The sequence below is a fragment of the Boleophthalmus pectinirostris genome, unplaced genomic scaffold, assembly GCF_026225935.1.
Source record: "Boleophthalmus pectinirostris isolate CB_2022bp ecotype Guang Dong unplaced genomic scaffold, ASM2622593v1 HiC_scaffold_18, whole genome shotgun sequence".
Classification (NCBI taxonomy): Eukaryota; Metazoa; Chordata; class Actinopteri; order Gobiiformes; family Gobiidae; genus Boleophthalmus; species Boleophthalmus pectinirostris.
In genome coordinates this window covers 16,428,043-16,445,491 of record NW_026571133.1, presented here as the reverse complement: position 1 = coordinate 16,445,491, position 17,449 = coordinate 16,428,043, and the positions used below count along the sequence as shown (strand labels likewise).

General features: G+C 39.8%; 1 protein-coding gene across 2 annotated transcripts; it reads right to left on the bottom strand.

Annotated features, from left to right (window-relative positions):
* Nucleotides 1-554: 554 nt before the first annotated feature.
* Nucleotides 555-17,449, bottom strand: LOC110161572 (ubiquitin carboxyl-terminal hydrolase 15). Of its 2 annotated transcripts, XM_020926331.2 has the most exons (22): nt 17,304-17,449; nt 16,466-16,593; nt 16,047-16,177; nt 14,538-14,664; nt 13,820-13,965; nt 11,854-11,915; nt 11,246-11,335; nt 8,461-8,608; nt 8,124-8,297; nt 7,882-8,040; nt 7,574-7,798; nt 7,419-7,502; nt 7,232-7,326; nt 6,464-6,652; nt 6,160-6,293; nt 5,508-5,789; nt 5,244-5,314; nt 4,783-4,898; nt 4,545-4,694; nt 3,963-4,066; nt 3,549-3,637; nt 555-3,094 (listed from the first exon to the last, which is right to left on the bottom strand). In XM_020926331.2, exons 1-22 carry the CDS (start codon nt 17,390-17,392, stop codon nt 2,741-2,743), a joined length of 3,147 nt encoding a protein of 1,048 aa, XP_020781990.1. In that variant the 5' UTR covers nt 17,393-17,449; the 3' UTR covers nt 555-2,740. The 2 variants fall into 2 exon arrangements, with proteins under 2 accessions (XP_020781990.1, XP_020781991.1); XM_020926332.2 differs by lacking the exon at nt 11,246-11,335.

Below are 17,449 nucleotides of genomic sequence, written 5' to 3'. Positions count from 1 at the left end.
GTCAACTCTGTCTACGCTATCAAAATGATTACCAATAAATTTCAGTGTAGCCAGACTATTATACAGTCTACGAAACAGACAAATCCTTCTCAATAAGACAATAGAAATGCATTGGAAAGGTGCATAATATCAACTGACACTCATGGCATGGATGTATAAAAACATCTCATTATAGAAGGTCTTATTATAGATCCATGATCCTGGCGCATGAAGGCTTGACTTAATGACTGGATTTCAGACCGAGAGTGAGCCGCTGTCTCTGCACGCGCTCTCTGCACGCGCACTCTGCACGCCTCCTTCCATTGGTCAGCAGGGGAGCGCTCAGGGGAACCTCCCAGCTGTGCACAGACTGGAACCTCACAACTCACCGAGAACACCGTGTTCCAGCTGCACGCGCCGCTGCTGCTGCTTCCAGCTCTCTCACATTAGACACTGGGGTTGGGGCAATGTCCTCAACAGGTTTTAAACAAAAATTACATGCACACATGGCAAAAAGAGGCTCAGTGACCAACATAAATACCACAGTATCAAGAATCAAGTATTGCTTACAATAATACAGGTAAAATTCTTTATTGTCAAAAAAAAGTCTTCAGTTTGTTTTGCTAGATACTTATAGCAACAAGAAGTGACACACAGTGCCAGCAAAGCGTTACACAACTTTATTGAAGATTGTGTATAAATACACATGCACATCTCAAATGTAAACCCAAGTGAACTCAAGTGCAGCCGAACCTGGCAACCCCACTATGTCATATCATGCACAAGGATGTCCGGAGATTTTTTACAAAAAAGTCCAAAAACAACAGAAGCATCCTTTTTGTTAAAAATATTACCTCCCTGACAAGAGCACAGGCAATGTGTGTATGTGTGTGGACTTGGGCCACACTTCCCTCAACATCTCAGGTCTTGTCGAAGGTTTAAATATGACTGTATTATTAAATGCTTACATATAAATAAATAAACTTTATCAAATGTGCACTCACAGAGTGAACTCTTATGTACAATATTGTATAAGCCTATAGTAGCAGTCACATGTCCCTCAGGATGGGGCGAGTCACCCGAAAGACAGCGCAGCGGTGACAGAACATAGGCTCATAAGTACAGGCTCAGTAAGGCATGATACACTTGGAATAGAGCAGAATGGAGCAGAATGGAGCAGAATGAAGCCACAAACCTCCATGGACAACAGATACGTCTCACACTGATAGAGGAGTGTCACTAAATATTTCAAATGTATCATGCTCCTAAAGCTCTGGGCCTTTTGAGCAGACTCGCCCCAGAGGTCTCCCGTTCACCGACCCCACGCCAAAACTCCATCTCCTCAAAGCTCAGGACCATTGTACATTTAATCCCATTCAGCAGTACCTAATAATTCATACAGCTAATATTAAAGGCAAGAGTACGTTCCCACCACATTCAAACACAACAGCAAGAGCCATTCAAGATTTCAAAGGCATGAACCACATCAATGGTTTACGGTCAGTGTTTCATTGAGGATACATTCCGGCCCTCTTGTGGATAAAACAATGATGGAGCAACAAGCAAGTCATACAAACCATATATGGACATTCCTACACTGGTGTTTGGTGTAAAGGAAGGGGCCATGCAGGAAAGACAGCCTGATAGTGATGTGCAAAAATGTTTTCTAAAGACGACAGCTCTGAGATTAAGATTTAAGGCGGAGGTGATACAAATATGAGACAATCCAACCCAATTTGTCACCAGTGTTCCTAATCTCAATAGTGCCTCTAAAGGACAAGAGAGAAAGTTTAACAGCACTACAAGCTTAACCAAGAGGAGAGTTTCCAGATTGTTATAATAACAAACATATAGCATGTCTTATGATTCTGTCAGGCTAGTTAAGACTATGAACACTGTAATAGAATCATAACCTGTATAAACTAAATGATAGTGAATGCAAAAAGAACATGGGTGGGAAAGTTACTGAATGCCAAAAAACTATGAAAACTACTGTATTAATTAACAGTAAAAGCAGGGTCTCAACTTATTAAAATGCACCTAAAAATGATAGCAGCAGGAGCAGCAGCAGTGCAATGCTAAGACAATTTGACTGTTTGTCATATAGTTTTAGTGCCCATTTAAACTTGCCTTAAGAACATATGATTACTGGCTTATTAAAAGGCATGTCCGAACCTTCTGATGTGCGAGTGTGAATGAGGAACTCCACTAAGACAAGGTCTAATAATAATTGCAGTTTCACTGGCAAAAAGACATAAAACATGGATGGTTGCCGATTGTGCAAGTTCAAAATATCTTAGCCCACCATGAAAACCCATCAGGATTCAGTGTTTAAAATATATACATATTTTAAATGATAATAAAATGATATAACAATTCATTGCTCTCAAACTTATATATAAAACATTGAACACAAAAGCATCCGAGAGCCACACTAAATCTGATAAATCTCCAAGTAATATTAATAATAAAAATATCCCTGGTGTTGTTCAGCGCAAGCAAAACCTAAACAAATGGACGTGGTCTTACACTCACACATTTCACACAGTGATCCAACCACAGAGGAGGGCCCTGATTCATTAGTGTCATGTACCCTGACCAATCAGCATTCATCCCACAGAGGCTCTGCCCCCACAGCAGCCAATCACGGGCCGCGGCGTAGGACCCCATGGTAGACCCTATGGCAGCCCGCTGCTGCCATGCTGTGTCCATATGGCTTTAGATGGAAGAGCCCAGTCTCTCTTCCCATGTATGTAGTCTCTCAGTTGATTTTCATGTTGACATCACGATTGGGCGTCTCCTCCTCTTCCTCCTCCTCTTCCTCATCATCCGCCTGCTGGTCATTGTCATTGCTGCTATTGCGGTTCTCATTCAAGTCTTCTTCGTCACTTTGTGCCGTGGCAGCAGAGGACAGCGCCCCCTGAGGAGCAGATATACTCTTCCGCGGTCTGTCTCCACAGTCTCCACAGTCTCCAGGGTCTCCATTGTTGGTGTCCTCTTCCTCTCCCTCCTCTTCCTCCTCCTCTTCCTCCTCCTCTTCTCTATCCAGAGCAAAGTACCCTGTGCCTTTCACTGTGTCCTGGCGCTGGTAGAACAAGACATAGCCTGCTTTGGACTGCAAAGACAAAAATGAAAGAAAAAAAAAAGTATCAGATGTGTGAATCACATTTACACTTTGTACTAGTTATGACTCTCAAGAAACAAGCTCTGCAATAGTTTACAATTCAGCCCCATAAACAACAGATAATTATAACTATTGTCAAAATGTCTTAATGACACTAAATTGGGCCTTTTTTCCCTTAAAATGTTCATATTCATGCATTATTCATAAATAATGCGTGGCACTTACTGAACATAAGTGCCACACTACACACGTGAAAACAAAATACCCACAAATGCAGTCTGAGTACAACAGTTGAGAAAGTAGCAGCACAGCAGGGGGCCTTTGAATATTCACACTTTCAGGCGATGTCATAATGATTCTCAAATGGCCGCGAGTGAACAAACAAACAGTGCAGCCTTTGATGCAGAGGCACAGGGACGATGGGGTTATTTAAATAAGGACTCACCACTATTTGATCTTCACTGGCGGGCGACACACTGCTGTCATCAAAGTTGTACCACTTTGAATCATCTTTGTTCATGGCATATGCAGTATCTTAAAAAGATATAATTTAGGTTAGTACAAATTCATTCAGCAACATATGTCATGTGACACTTTATTTAGTAATTCAATTGATGCATTGTATGGGTACAATCTGATACACTGTTACATATTGCACAATCCATTACATAGTACTTCAGTATTTAATGCCAAATATAAGACAAAGACACCTTATTGATTGGTAATTTCAGATATGCACACTTTAATGAGTTTATAGCTGCTTTACAAGAACATTTATTCATTCATGTATTTATTTATTTTAATTAGCTTGTCAGATCAGCTGTATCAAAGTAAAGTATTATCACAAGAGAAGACTTACAGTGGCCTCCACCCATCCCTCCATAGTGGTTGGACACAGCAATGAGGTCATAGACACAGGGCCCAGCATTGGGGTTTATGAGGAATTCGGACATGTCCAAATCTCTATGGACGACACATAAAACAAGTAGTTCAAAAACAAACTGCTGCACCAGCCAAACACACAGATCTCTTGAACAAATGCAGGGATCACTCTTTGTGTAATTACATCAATCAACATTACTTTAAATATATATCTCTGCATTACACAAAGCTGCATGCAAACCAGTGAATTAAATCTAGACTGTTGTAAGAATCCATATGATGTACAGGTTTTGCGACGTAGTTAATGCAAACTATACCATAACTGAATAATTTGGGGGGCATAAAAATAACAATGTGTGAAACAAGAGAGAGACATCAGCTTCCGTTTGAAATTTGTGAGAAACGTTGGTGGAAACTGCAGATCATCAAATGCATAAAAAACACTCAGCTTACATAACAATGTGTGTTATGAATGTGTGGACTGATAAACTGCTGCTTGAGAGAAAAACAATTGTATTGTTTCTATTTGTCATTTTGTCTTGGTGCTGAGTGGACATACTTTAGCGGGAAGTCGACCAGAGAGTCCAGTTTGTCCCTCATATAACGACTGTAGGAAAACCGCTTTAGATGAACAACCAACACAGGAGGCAGAGACCAGAGATCAAGCTTTTTTGTGGCCTGCTGGTGCTGCTTACAATTGGGACAGTACCTGCAAATCAAACACATTTTCTGAGTACAGGGGATTTTACAACAGTGTACAGCTCTCAGACAAGTTTACAGAGGACAATAATCTGTACCATGGATCGTCTGCTCCCAGTTTCTCCTTTGTGGTAAAGAGTTCGATGCAGTCCTTTAGTTTGAAGAAGGCCTTTTTCTGTGGCTTGTACTCCATGCTTTCATGCTTGTCAAAGTCCTGCAGAAAAAGACAAAACAAAAGAGTACAGTAGAGATAGGGTTCAGGCAAGTTAATCATTTAATTACAATGTATTCATTTCTGAAATAATTTTCAACTAATTTAGAAACTTACAGATGGCAGTTTTATGAAAAAAAAAAAAAAGTTCTGTATTTCCTTAAAATTCAGAAGCTTCAATATGCTTATCAAATAACCAATTAAGTTATAATAATCAGGATTAAAAAAACAAATAATACGGCCAAGAATTTAACATATAGCACAATAAGAAGTCAACAAGTAGCATGATACTACAAGCATTTATACCCTCACATAAGTGCTACATGAATGATACAGTCAAAGACTTACATCAACAGCAGTCTCGTCAAAATATTTCTTTTTCATCTCCGGTTCCCAATCCAAGGAAAGATAAGATCGATCTGTGAAGAGAACAACAATGCAACAACAATAAATAAGTTGGTATTGGTATTTGCATCAGTATTCATTCATACATCAACTAATTATTCACACCTCACTGCAAAACATTACTTTAGTGTATGCTACTTATGTCTTCATGTATTATTAAATAAAAACATTACACCTTTTTGAATAGATTTTCAAATATTAACTTACCACTAAGTCGAAGATGGCCATCATCAAATCGTATCTGCCTGGTGTCATCCTTTATAAGAGTGAAGTCTGTTTTGCCCATATTATTGAACTGGAATGTAAAAAGTCTCTTTCGGTTGTGTCCAGTGGTCTGCTGCCCCTTCGTGGAGTTCTGTTGCCCAACCATCCCATTCTCCAACTCATTGTCTCCCGCGACCGAGTCCTCTGATTGGCTGTTGTCGTTTTCAGAGGGCAGCTCCTGATCCTGGCTTGACTCGTCATCCTGTTCATCTGTCTCCATCTCACCTAGAATTAACAATAATGCACTGTGCTACAAACAATGTCAATAAATACCACACCAACATAAATTTAAGTACATATTAATAAAAATAATGCATATTTGCATACTTGTATTGCGCTTTACAAGCTTGGAAAAAGCCTTTCAAAGTTCTACACTGATGACATTATTCACTACAGTAAGCTATGCTTGCAGCCACAGCTGTCCTGAGGTAGACTGACAGAAGCAAGGCTGCAAAATCTGTGCCATTGGCATCTCCGACCACACACTCACCACTGACAAATTTCAGGAGAATGCTTTTGTTTTTCCAGACATTTTAGTTCAAAAAAAGAAAAAAAATATATAGAGAACATTTAACTTTTGTTCTTATGCACATACTTGGTGAGCCCTCTTCCAACACTCCATTAGTTGCATTGGTTGCATTCCCGTTGACTGCATGTTGTTTTGAGGGTTGCGTTTCTTCACAGTCTTCCTCCTCCTCTTCCTCCTCCACTGAAGATCGCACAAACCGGCTGCAAAGAGAAAACCATTTACTTTAATAGGACCCATTAGAGTTTCTTTAATGGAGTCTGTGATTGCTTCCTGATAGCTTGCCAAAAATATGGTAGACACTAGACAACACTTCTAAGTCATCATAAAAAGTGAAACAATTTGGCAAAGGCATTTAAAAACAAGTTGGTACCAGAGGCGCAGGAGCAGCATGTTGTAGAGCTTGTCTTCACTGAGTGTTCTTGGGACAGCAAGGAGGAACGGCTGTCCAAACAAAGGCGTGCTGGTGTGGTTGTAGCCCGACTGCTTGTACTTCTCTCTCAAGTGCACTGGGATCACCACATGGTCTGTGTCTTCCACCCGATTCACTGTGATTTCAAACCTAAAGCACAGCAATAATTAACTTAAGAGTGGATATGTTATGTTTCTTTGGTGGCCATTTTTCATTAGGATGCAAGGGGTGAGGAACAATCTTATCTGCATGTTATTCACCATGTTATTCAGGGAATAGTTGTATTTATTGATTGAAAAAAAGGTTGCGCAGTCAAACTCAATGTCAAAATCACAAGCACATTTAATTTAAAGTAATTAATAAGTCTAAATACATGTGGTTTTGTGGTAAGCATATTTTACATGCTATCAAAGAGCATCCAATGTCACACTGAACAAATTCCAATTGCAATAATCTCATCTCTGGACCTTACTAATAGGAAAGTAACATTTTCTATACAGGGCAGATTAGATGACCGAGTGGATTGTCTTGATATCAGTATCAATTGTCAATCAATGAACCTGCCCGGGGACTACAGGTGGAAATTAGTACTGATGCTATAACCTGGTACTGGTAATGCATCTCTCCTGTTCAGGTTAATATAAATCGTGCACTGTCCCTGTCTCATTAAATAAATAAAATAAAAACGAAATATAAGAAATTTATTTAACACAGACATAGAGCACTTACACATAGATGTCATCTCTATCCATGATACTGCTTAGGTTTTCATTTGTGGCAAATATGCGATGAAAGCGATGATTGTAGATATCTGTTACAATCATCTGGGGCACAATAGTATATGAATACATTTAATTTAATTGACAATTAATACATACTTGACTTTATAATAATTAGATTAAATAACACAAAATACCTTTTCAGCAGGCACTCCAGACAGGGTTGAAAGAGAGGTACAAAGGTCAGAGATATATCCCACTTTTGGCACGGTCAACTTATACTGAAATAAAGTTTACTCTTATTAATGCATTTATGTACATGTGTATTTCCAGATATGGACATCAATGTTACCTGAGTAGGTTTGGCCAGAGGGTCCAGTCGAACCAGATAAACCTCTATAGTCCGCTCCTTTTTCATAGGCAATGGCAAAGTCAAGTAGCAGAAGGGGTCAAAGGTGACAGAAACTTTTGAACAAACAGGACACACCAAAGTGGATTTGAAAAGTCCATGAAATATATCCACTATAATTGAGTCATTTCTCTTGATGTGGTTTTCCCAAGCCTCCTCAGCAACAACCTGGAACAGTTAATAAATAAATAGTAAACTATCCAGAAATGAAATTATAATGAAAACCATAGTATATTTTGTTCTGTTTCTACCTTATCAGGTCTACCATTGGCATCTTTGAGTTGTATGTAGGGCTTCTTCCTAATACGGTTTAAGTCTTCGTGAAGACCATCAAGTAGAAAGGCCAACAGCTCATGGGAATCCTGTTGTTGGTAGCCAGAAAACTGTGGGGCGAAGCGTCCCACTTGTGTCTGACGAGAACATAAACAAAGATGGAGTTTTATATAAAAAATGTCTCAGCATAATAAGAGGAATAACTGGTTAATAAAAGTACCTTGAAAGGCCTTGGTGTGACATAGCTGTATTTGCCTGACCATAGCTGTTTGATCATCTCAGCATATGAGCGTGCAATCTCTCCCTTCATGCCAAGTGGATTGTCCTCATTCAGTTCATCCACGTACTTATCTCGGAGGAAGTACTCTGTCAGGGGCTGGATATTGCTTAAACACTAAAAGAGTAAAAACATCAAACATGGCCATTAGATTCAAATACAAAAATCAAAGAGCTATGCAAAATCAGTCAGTCTTTCCCCTTATGTGACATACTATATCATATGAATTAGAAATGAAAAAAAGATAGATTAGAAAAAAGTAAAATGAAAAAGGATTTACTTGTACAGCAGAGTTCATGAAGCAGGTGTTGCCCAAGTTGGAGAGCCCACAGAGGCCGGAGCGTTCACTTTGTCTCGCCTGGTCTGTGTAGTCGTAACTGTTGCTGTACGGGTGATAGGATGGGAGGCTATAGCTCGAGTTTTTCACACTAAAAAAAAACAAACATTCAAAACAAGACAGTTACATTGTTACTTTGCTAGTTCTCTAGAATCTGAAAAGTATTTAATATCTGATGTGGCTAATGCTAGCACTCTTACAGCTTATTGTCAAACAAACAAAGCTTGTTATCAAAGCATGATATCCCATAGTAAGCAGCAGACCTCTGGGAGTGTGGTACAGTGCTGTTGCTTGTGGCTGGCTCCCATTGGTCGATAGAAACCGCTGTGATGGCAGAGGGGGCAGCGGGCTCACAGCTCAGCACACGCTCCACTCTCCTGTTATCCAGCTCCACTGCCTCCGGCCTCAGGCACCACCAGCAGCACAGGAGCATGACATCTCAGCCCCACCCCGGCCCCCGCCCAAATCATGTCCTCATAAAAGACCCAAAAACAACGAGGACAGGAGCCAAAGCATGCGCAGGCTGTAGTTCAAATGTTGGTGAAGTAAGTCCAGGTGGAGCTCTGCTGTTGCATCAAGTTAAAACAGCTAAGCACAGAGAAGGTCCAGTCGCAGAAGAAGACATATTATTAGGCCTCAGGTTGACTTTGCAACACAGAGCTAAACAGATGCTGGATAAATACTGATCAAATACTGACCTAACCAAACTACCTCTCTCCACCTTGAGTTAACTCTCTAGTTCACCTCTGCCCCTCTCTCCTTCCTGTTTCAGTCCTGTCCTCACTCTTCGCTGCATCCCTGTGTCCGGCACCGTCCCGTCCTCTGGTCCTCCTCCTTATGGCCTGCCTGCTGCTCTCTGCTGCTCTACGGCTACAAGCGGATATTTATAGCAGCATCAGCAGCAGTAAGGATGCTCAAGACTACGCGACCAAAGCTAGAGGTGCACCGAAAGCGAGAGGGAGGAGAGAGGCGGGAGGGGGGGGAGGGGTGGACAGTACAGGGGGGCTGACAGAAGAGAAATGAGGTGGGGACGGAGAGAGCAGCTGATTCACTGCATACAGCTGAATCTGCAGTATCCACAGGCCTTACTCACGCATTCACTCATGTTCATTCACATTATTCATCTAACAACACACATGCCTCCCAAATCTTTGTCATGTTTCTCATTAGCCTGCCAAGCTACATCCTCTTATTTCTCTACTGGCATGCACGGGAACGCTCCCCTTTTTTATGTTCACCTTCTGTAGGAGGGCTTTTAACAGGCTTAAATAAATAATAGTGACCTTGAAATTGCACAGCTTTCATCAGAGAGATTACATATGGGCAGAGACAGCAGCAGATCAGATATTCTGAAGGTCAGTGCTGAACGTGTGCATTGCAATGAGCTTTGTTGGAGACAAGGAGTAGAGAGGGGAGAGGGAGGGAGAGACACAGGGAAACAAGCCCTGCCTGCGTGAATAAAAGAGGAAGTAGTTGTAACCAAAAACACGCCTGTTATAAACCCACGAGGCTCCATACACAAAACCGCAAAATCAAAAAGACAAGTGTTATGTAATGCAGAGACAATTTGTTTGGAAGGCGGACCATGCATAATTCAGGAAAAGGTGGTAGTGACACCACAGAATCAAAGACAAGAGTCTGTGGATGAGAGTTAAATTCATTTAACCAAGTCTCAGTCCAGTTACCATCATAACGCAAAACTCTGAAATGACAATGTGCAAACAGAATGCTGCTCAAAGATTACTGATGAAGGAGAAATGGGCCGTGGCTCTATCAGTATTGATTTTTCTTGTGACTCTGCTTGTGGCTATTGTTTGTGCATTCCGGCAGTGCACTCTAATGCTACATCTAAAACACACACACACAGAGTAGCATGCAGTAAATCACACCCATTATGAGGAGGCAGGGTCAGAAAAGGCGACTACAGCAAAAGCTCCACCCTCCTCAGTCGGCAGCACAGAGCTGTCAGAGCCTCCAGGTGTCACCCACTCAACAATAATCTTCCATTTGGATTATCTGCATTAACAATTTAAGTGGGGAGCATTCTTAGAACACAAATATAAATGCCACACTTTCAACAAATGTAGACTGTGATTGCATTCAATTTAAAATAAACAATCAGATTAACCAATTCATCATAGCTGAAGAGCAGACACAAGGAGGAACACAGCCTGTTTGTGGAAAGCTTTGCTGTCGCCCCTAGCCTACAAACCCTGCCCCTCTGTGCCACTGGCTTTTACAGCTGGAACAGCACAATTAGGAGATAACTTTTCACTGTACAACAGCCAGAGATAAACACAAAACAATGCACGGTAAAGATGTAATAAATAGGATAACCGGAAACTAACTACTAAAATGACAATAACTTAGAGCAAAGACATAGTAGAGCTAAATAAGATGTCAGTGCTTAGTACTGGGAAGCAATACAAAAAAAGAAAAAGAAAAAAAGAAAACTTCGTTTTTCAAATTAGTGAGCAAAAAGTGAAAATCTGATCATATGAAACCAACAGCTGCAATGAACTGCAGAAAAAGATAATGAAACTTTTTTTAATGCAAAATGTTGCCATGAGTACAAGTAATTTCTAGATAAGAGAAACTGACTCTTAATGTTGTAAGTGATTCCACAGTGAACCTGACAATGTACCACCTGGGTACTATTCGTGTTTGACCTCTGGCTGTTGCTACGAAACACCACCCCTTTACATATCAAACTACAACTAAGCCTTACTTCCTGCTGTTGAAGCTGCTGTTATGATTGTTTGTGAGAGATGAAGGCGAGATCTTTGGCAAAGCAGAGAGATTGGAAGCACCAGATGACCTTCAAAAAGATAAAGAATAGATTATGAGTTAGAGTTGAAAATAAGGAGCTCATCCAGGAGAAAAAAAGTTTGCAAGTGCCATTTAAATAAAAAAAAGATGAAATAAAGGGATATGTCAGCAACAAAAAGGCAAGCAAAGTGTGGGAAACTGCAATCAAGTCTTAAGAAGGAGCAAATGATCAGGAGCATTGGAGATAAAGCCATGTAGTGGTGCAATGTTGGGAGATGAAAAATAGCTGCTTTGTAACTACTGTGCTAATATACTATCTAAATTGACTGTGTCTCTGTTATAGGTACAGATCAATTCTGTGTTTGTTTGTTTTGTTTACATTTTACTAGCACAATATTGTCTGGTATTATGGCATGGCTGCACGTCTGATTTTTGAGCAGCTTTCCTGTTGAAAAGAAATTTCTTCTATGGGAGCCCAATAAATTAAGTAACAAACATAAGATACAAAGTCCTAATAATTTAACATAACAAAAGAATAAAAGCCAATTAGATGCAGCATTGACTCACTTAGGTGCTGTTGAGCCTCGTGGCCACGTGCCATCTTCGTTCTTCTGCTCTATGACAAGAACCTGTCAAGAAAATAATTTATTTCAAAATTGCTACAGTGTTAGATTTTTTTATCTAATAGTTTCTAATGGATTGAAGAGGTTGATTAACAGTTATACATGGGGACTTGAGAATGGCTGAGGCTGAACGTTCGGCGGAGTGGGTGGAGAAAAGAGCATGTCTGTTTGAACATGGATCTGCATGTTACATTAGACACAGTAAAAGGTCAGGTAGATTTTAACACAATATACATTACCCTCGAAATAATGACACCAAAAACTACTAGTAGTCCAACACAGCATGAAACTGGTGGTTGTCCATATCACACAAAGTAAATTATTGTCCATATATTTCTTAATTTGAAACTTTTGATGAATATTTTATGTGTATACTGACAAAAAGACTTGGCTTGAGAAAAAAAATTGTGATAACGATATAATTGGCAATATAAACCTATAATTGTTATGTATGTTTCATAACTGTTCTATAGCATTTCCCAATAAAAAAAAAAATCTTACACTATGCTTTACCCTATTAGTACTCTCTTCATTTAAAATTTTTAATTATACCATCACCAGTTATAAGTTCGGCTTACACTCCACAAATGTGTTCTCTGCAGTGTGCATGCAAATCATATCACAGTATTAGAACGTCATCACTCCTAAAGCAAACAATATTTCATGAGCAATATGATATGGCTGAGTCCCAGTACTCCCATCCAGATTTCTTGTAAATGAGTAAACTTAGTTATCCCCCACTGAGTATATGGTAAAAGCAGCACTTGCAGACTATGCTGCTGTCTGTAACTTATAAAACATCAATAGCAACCACAAATCCAGAAGAAGAGATATATGTGTCACTTTGTAACACTTTGAGATGAAAGGCAAGGTCAGCCCACCCTAGTCGACTTCGCAGTATTAAAAAGCTATTCTAAAAGCTGTGCATTTGCCAAATAAAATGCCAAGCAAAAAGCTAAGGGTTTATTGAGAACAAGATATAGCTGTGGGTAATGAATCAACATGTTGCCTTTTCATTTTAATTTTGTTATTTTTGATGTTCTGGGTCACTTGTTCCCTGTACTAAGTTACACCCCCCATCCTGTTCAGAGTGCCATTACAACACAATCACTATACATTTCACTAATGAAACTATTGCACATCACATCAGGTTTGTAGTTGTTGTATCTTGCTCTTGCACATTTATGAATGAGCATGCAGGAGGCTTGTGGGCTAAGCCTTTCACAGGCTTGTTTGGCTAAAGAAGGGTACAAAGACTGCTTGGGAAAGATCGTTAAATTACTTCAGGCATGTTTTTGGTAGAAAGCTCAAAAAGTAGGATTGCATAGTAGATTGATAATACCCTGCCTTAAAACACAGTAACTCCTGACTAGCAGTTTCTAGAATTCATAAAAGTGTTGTAAAAATGTGTCAATGTCTTGATTATAAAGATATGATTATGAACAGCTGACAATCAGGTGTGTGCCAATTCATTTATGACTGTGTATAATGTAGGCCCAGACATGCTGCATGCACAGTAGGGGGGAAAATATGATTTCTGAGTTTTCTGATTCAGTGTATTCAACAGCCACCATTATTGTCATTTGAACATCATACAATAGCCTCACGCATCTTGGTCTAGCTTACAAGAAGTTAAAATATTAAAATACTGCACGGCTGTTGATCATACTTTCATGCATAGAAGATTTGTAGTGTGTAATGTCAATAAAGGAAGACTTGTTAGGTCCAACAGTTGAATGACAATAGTTACCAAATAATCCCTAAAACTGTGCCCTCTATTGGTTAAAATTTGAATAATGGATTTCTTTGGAAAAGAAACTGAAACAGACATAACATGACATGTCTTTTTGAGTTTTTTTCTCCCCCTCTCATTTCACAGCTAAATTGTCACACATAAATTGTTTTCTGACCTGCCCTTGGTAAAGACCCGCATCTTGGATGGTGCTGTCCGGTTTGTTGAGAGGCTCAAATGTGTTGCTCATGTATCTGTTCCAGAGCCGTGTCTCCTTCTCATCTGGGATACTGAACAGCTTTCTCATCTCTTTCTCAATCATATCTAAAAGGTACATCAACAAAAATATTTTTGGTTTATTTCATACATATACATTATGAGCTCCATGTCATCAGTAAGGCCAAGTACATTGCAAATTAGATTATAATAAATACAGAGGAAGTTGTCAGAAAGGTGCCATTTTAAAAAAATGCAACTTGGGGGTTTGCTACCTGCTTGTGTTTGTGGAGACAATATAATTTTTCCTAAAATTTAATTAAACATATCCATCTGGAATCTATTCAATTATAAGTGTGTTTAGTGGCTAGAAAGACCTTGAAAGCTGAACACAAGTATTCTAACAGCTCGGTGAGCAGAGTTGCCTGGTGGCATCACCTGCCTGTTTCTATGGAGACACATTTAATGCCATGATTGGAACATTCTTGACAAAGCAATAGCCACTCCATGGAGACAAGCTAGTGAAGAATCTGCTACCAGAAATTGCACCTTTAATATAAAAAGCAAATGTACCATCCCGAAAACAAAGCAATAATAGTATATAATAAACTGATATCATTCTAAATGATATTACAAACACATTCACCAGCATGTGTTAACACCACATATATGAATCTTACCTATTGTGTCAGCTTTACTGAAGCGTCTGGTGATCACATTATCCATGTTACTGTCTTCACAAAGCTTAAGCTCTGTAAGGTACACTTCCACCTTACAGTGCTTCACGAACATACCCTGTTCCACCACCTTTAAAAGAATAGCAACACTAATTAGCTAAAACACACATAGGTAAATGCAGAAACATGTACTAAATCAATTCAAACTGGAAAAAATAAAAAAATAAAAAAAATCATCTTAAGTGTATAAAGTAACAATCAAATACACAACCATTTTATCAAGAATTACTGTTGCTGATGAAGTAACACACTTTTGGTTTTCTATTATTACAACACACTTATAAACCATGTGATTAATTGTATCTTTAATGATGAGTGATTGCCCAGTAAAAATGCTGTTGTGTTTGTTTCGGTTTCAAGCAGATAACAAAGTAAAGTATGTTGTCTTGATGCACTGGTTGCCATTTGCCGTCCTGATAGGAGCCGAGTCAGAGTGAGACGCCTAAATTAGCAGCACTTCGCACAGACAGCTGAGGGGTCCCAACCTATTTATTACACCACTGGGACTTTAGCACACAGCACACACACACAAATACACCAACTTCACAAAAGTTACTGGAAAATGAACACACATAGCTCCTCTTCCCCCTCACCCTCCCCACCTCAATCAAAACCTAGTTCTCTAAAGGGTCCATCCAACCACTGTACACAGCACCCATGTGTTAGCAAACTAGTATCAACTGCAAAACTGTAATCAATATCTAAAAAGAAAACTGGTCCGCCACTGCCACATCACACTCTGCTCAGAAGATTCCACACTGCCATCTCTCATAGTGACCTCAGCTGGCATTCCTCCACTTAAAAAAAAACAAGGACACGCTGAACACTCAACCGACAGTCACAGAAGAGGACAAGCCGGCAGCTACAATCCATCTACAAGTCCCATTTTTCAGGTTGTGTTCCACTACAATTAAATGACAGCAAGCCAAGAATAAAAGACAGATATTGAACCTCCTGCATGTTGTGTCTTGCAGATCGCTCCATGTAGCTTTTCAGTCATCTAGAACGTTGCCTGAAAATAGAAACCCTGCAGCCACCCGATACGTCCCACGACATACATGGCAAAAAGGGAGGGATCAACCAAACCGGGGCAAAGGAACAAGGGAGAGACTGACAGGCATAGAGGGGGAAGAGGACTCCAACGAAGCAGCCATGATGCCATGACTAATGGAATTATTTTGTAACGTATATGGAATAAATTTCCTAGTACAGTGTTTAAGCACAACTTTAGAAAATAGAGGTTCATAAGTTACAAAGTTTGGCACAAGAGCAAATATATGTGTAGAATCATAAACAGAAAAAAACTGCTTTAACCACAACACAAATTAATATATTGATTGACTGGACTGCGTTATTAATCTAATTTTAAAATGCAGTGTGATGTGATGATTACAAACTAAAGCATTTTCATCAAAACAACTAATCTTGTAGTGTAAATTCACAGTTGCTTACCTTCCGTTCTATTGGCTTCTGACCTTCTGTCAGCCCATACCAGCTGATGAGTTTATTCCAGCCCTCAGTCGGGACCAGGATGTAGTCGAGTTCATCGATAAGGTGTTCTTTGATGGCCAGTACATCCCCATCTAGAGGTGGGACAGAGTGGTATGAAAACAGTAAACCATAATTCCTGTGGTTAGACTGGCAGTGGCCTTCACAGCCTCAACAACAAAGGCCAAATGGTATGCTGGAGAGTTTTCTATGAGCAGCAAAAGGCTCATCTATTCAATTACTAGACAATGTTGTCTTTGTGTGCTTTCCTCTAAACTTCCAACACTTCTAGAAAAAAATAAAGGTTCCGCTGTAAAACTAACACTCATGGTCTCTATAAACTCTTCATCTCATGTCTAATAGTTAGGCATTATATGGCTTACCTCTGAGAAGGCCAGAATTGTCAACTGGCCCTGGGTAGACGTTCTGGTCACCCATCTGGTACTTGTCCCAACTATCAAATCCCACATATTTCTTCCACTGTTTGAACCAGTGACTATCGACCAAATACCTACAGAAAAAATAACGATAATCAGCGATGACCAAGCAAAATAATGTACACCAATTAAATTAGGGCTGATTTTGATATTTAGATTTTGATATGTGGTACTTATTACTTACGGGATTATTCAATAATTAAGTTATTTGATTAACTGTACGTGTAACATTTATAAAATAATGAGTCGTCTCATTAACGGAATGTCATGCAAGACTTATGCTACCTTCACATGCTAATGGATATACATTGATGGTTATAACAGGAGCAGTGTTAACGCCAAGCTGCAGCATGTCGAGCCAGCTGGCTGTGATTTTGACAGGTGCGTGTTTGCAGACGCCGCCCTGAACCCACTGGCAACCCACTTAAAGATTCGACATGCTAGCCAATTAGCCAGTTAGCCGTCTAAACGAAACCAACCACACTGAGATTCAATCAACTACAACATGAAGTTAGCTAAGCACAACATTTTAGAAATACATTTTCCACAGCGCAAACACTCGGCCTTTACACGACCACTTGTGAAAATACATACAGTGATCAACGTTAACAAGATACCAGCTTCTAAACTCGTGAAGCTCACTGGGGTGTGTTAGCATTTAGGAAGCTAGCTGTCAACACGGCCCGTAGCCGAGACTTTCCTTTATTTCAAAGCCATGACAACTTCAGACAAGATTATCAGTGAACAGATAGCATATTTATGAAAGTGCCTGATCAAGTCTTACCAAGTGTCCCCTTTCCTTAGCTGTGTTTTTAAGAGCGCCGTGATCTCTCCTCTCTGAGTATCCAGATCAGCCGCTCCTCCTTCCGCCATCTTTACTCAGGCATCTCACGTTGCATGCTGGGAAAGTGTGGGGCGTCACCGCGTTCA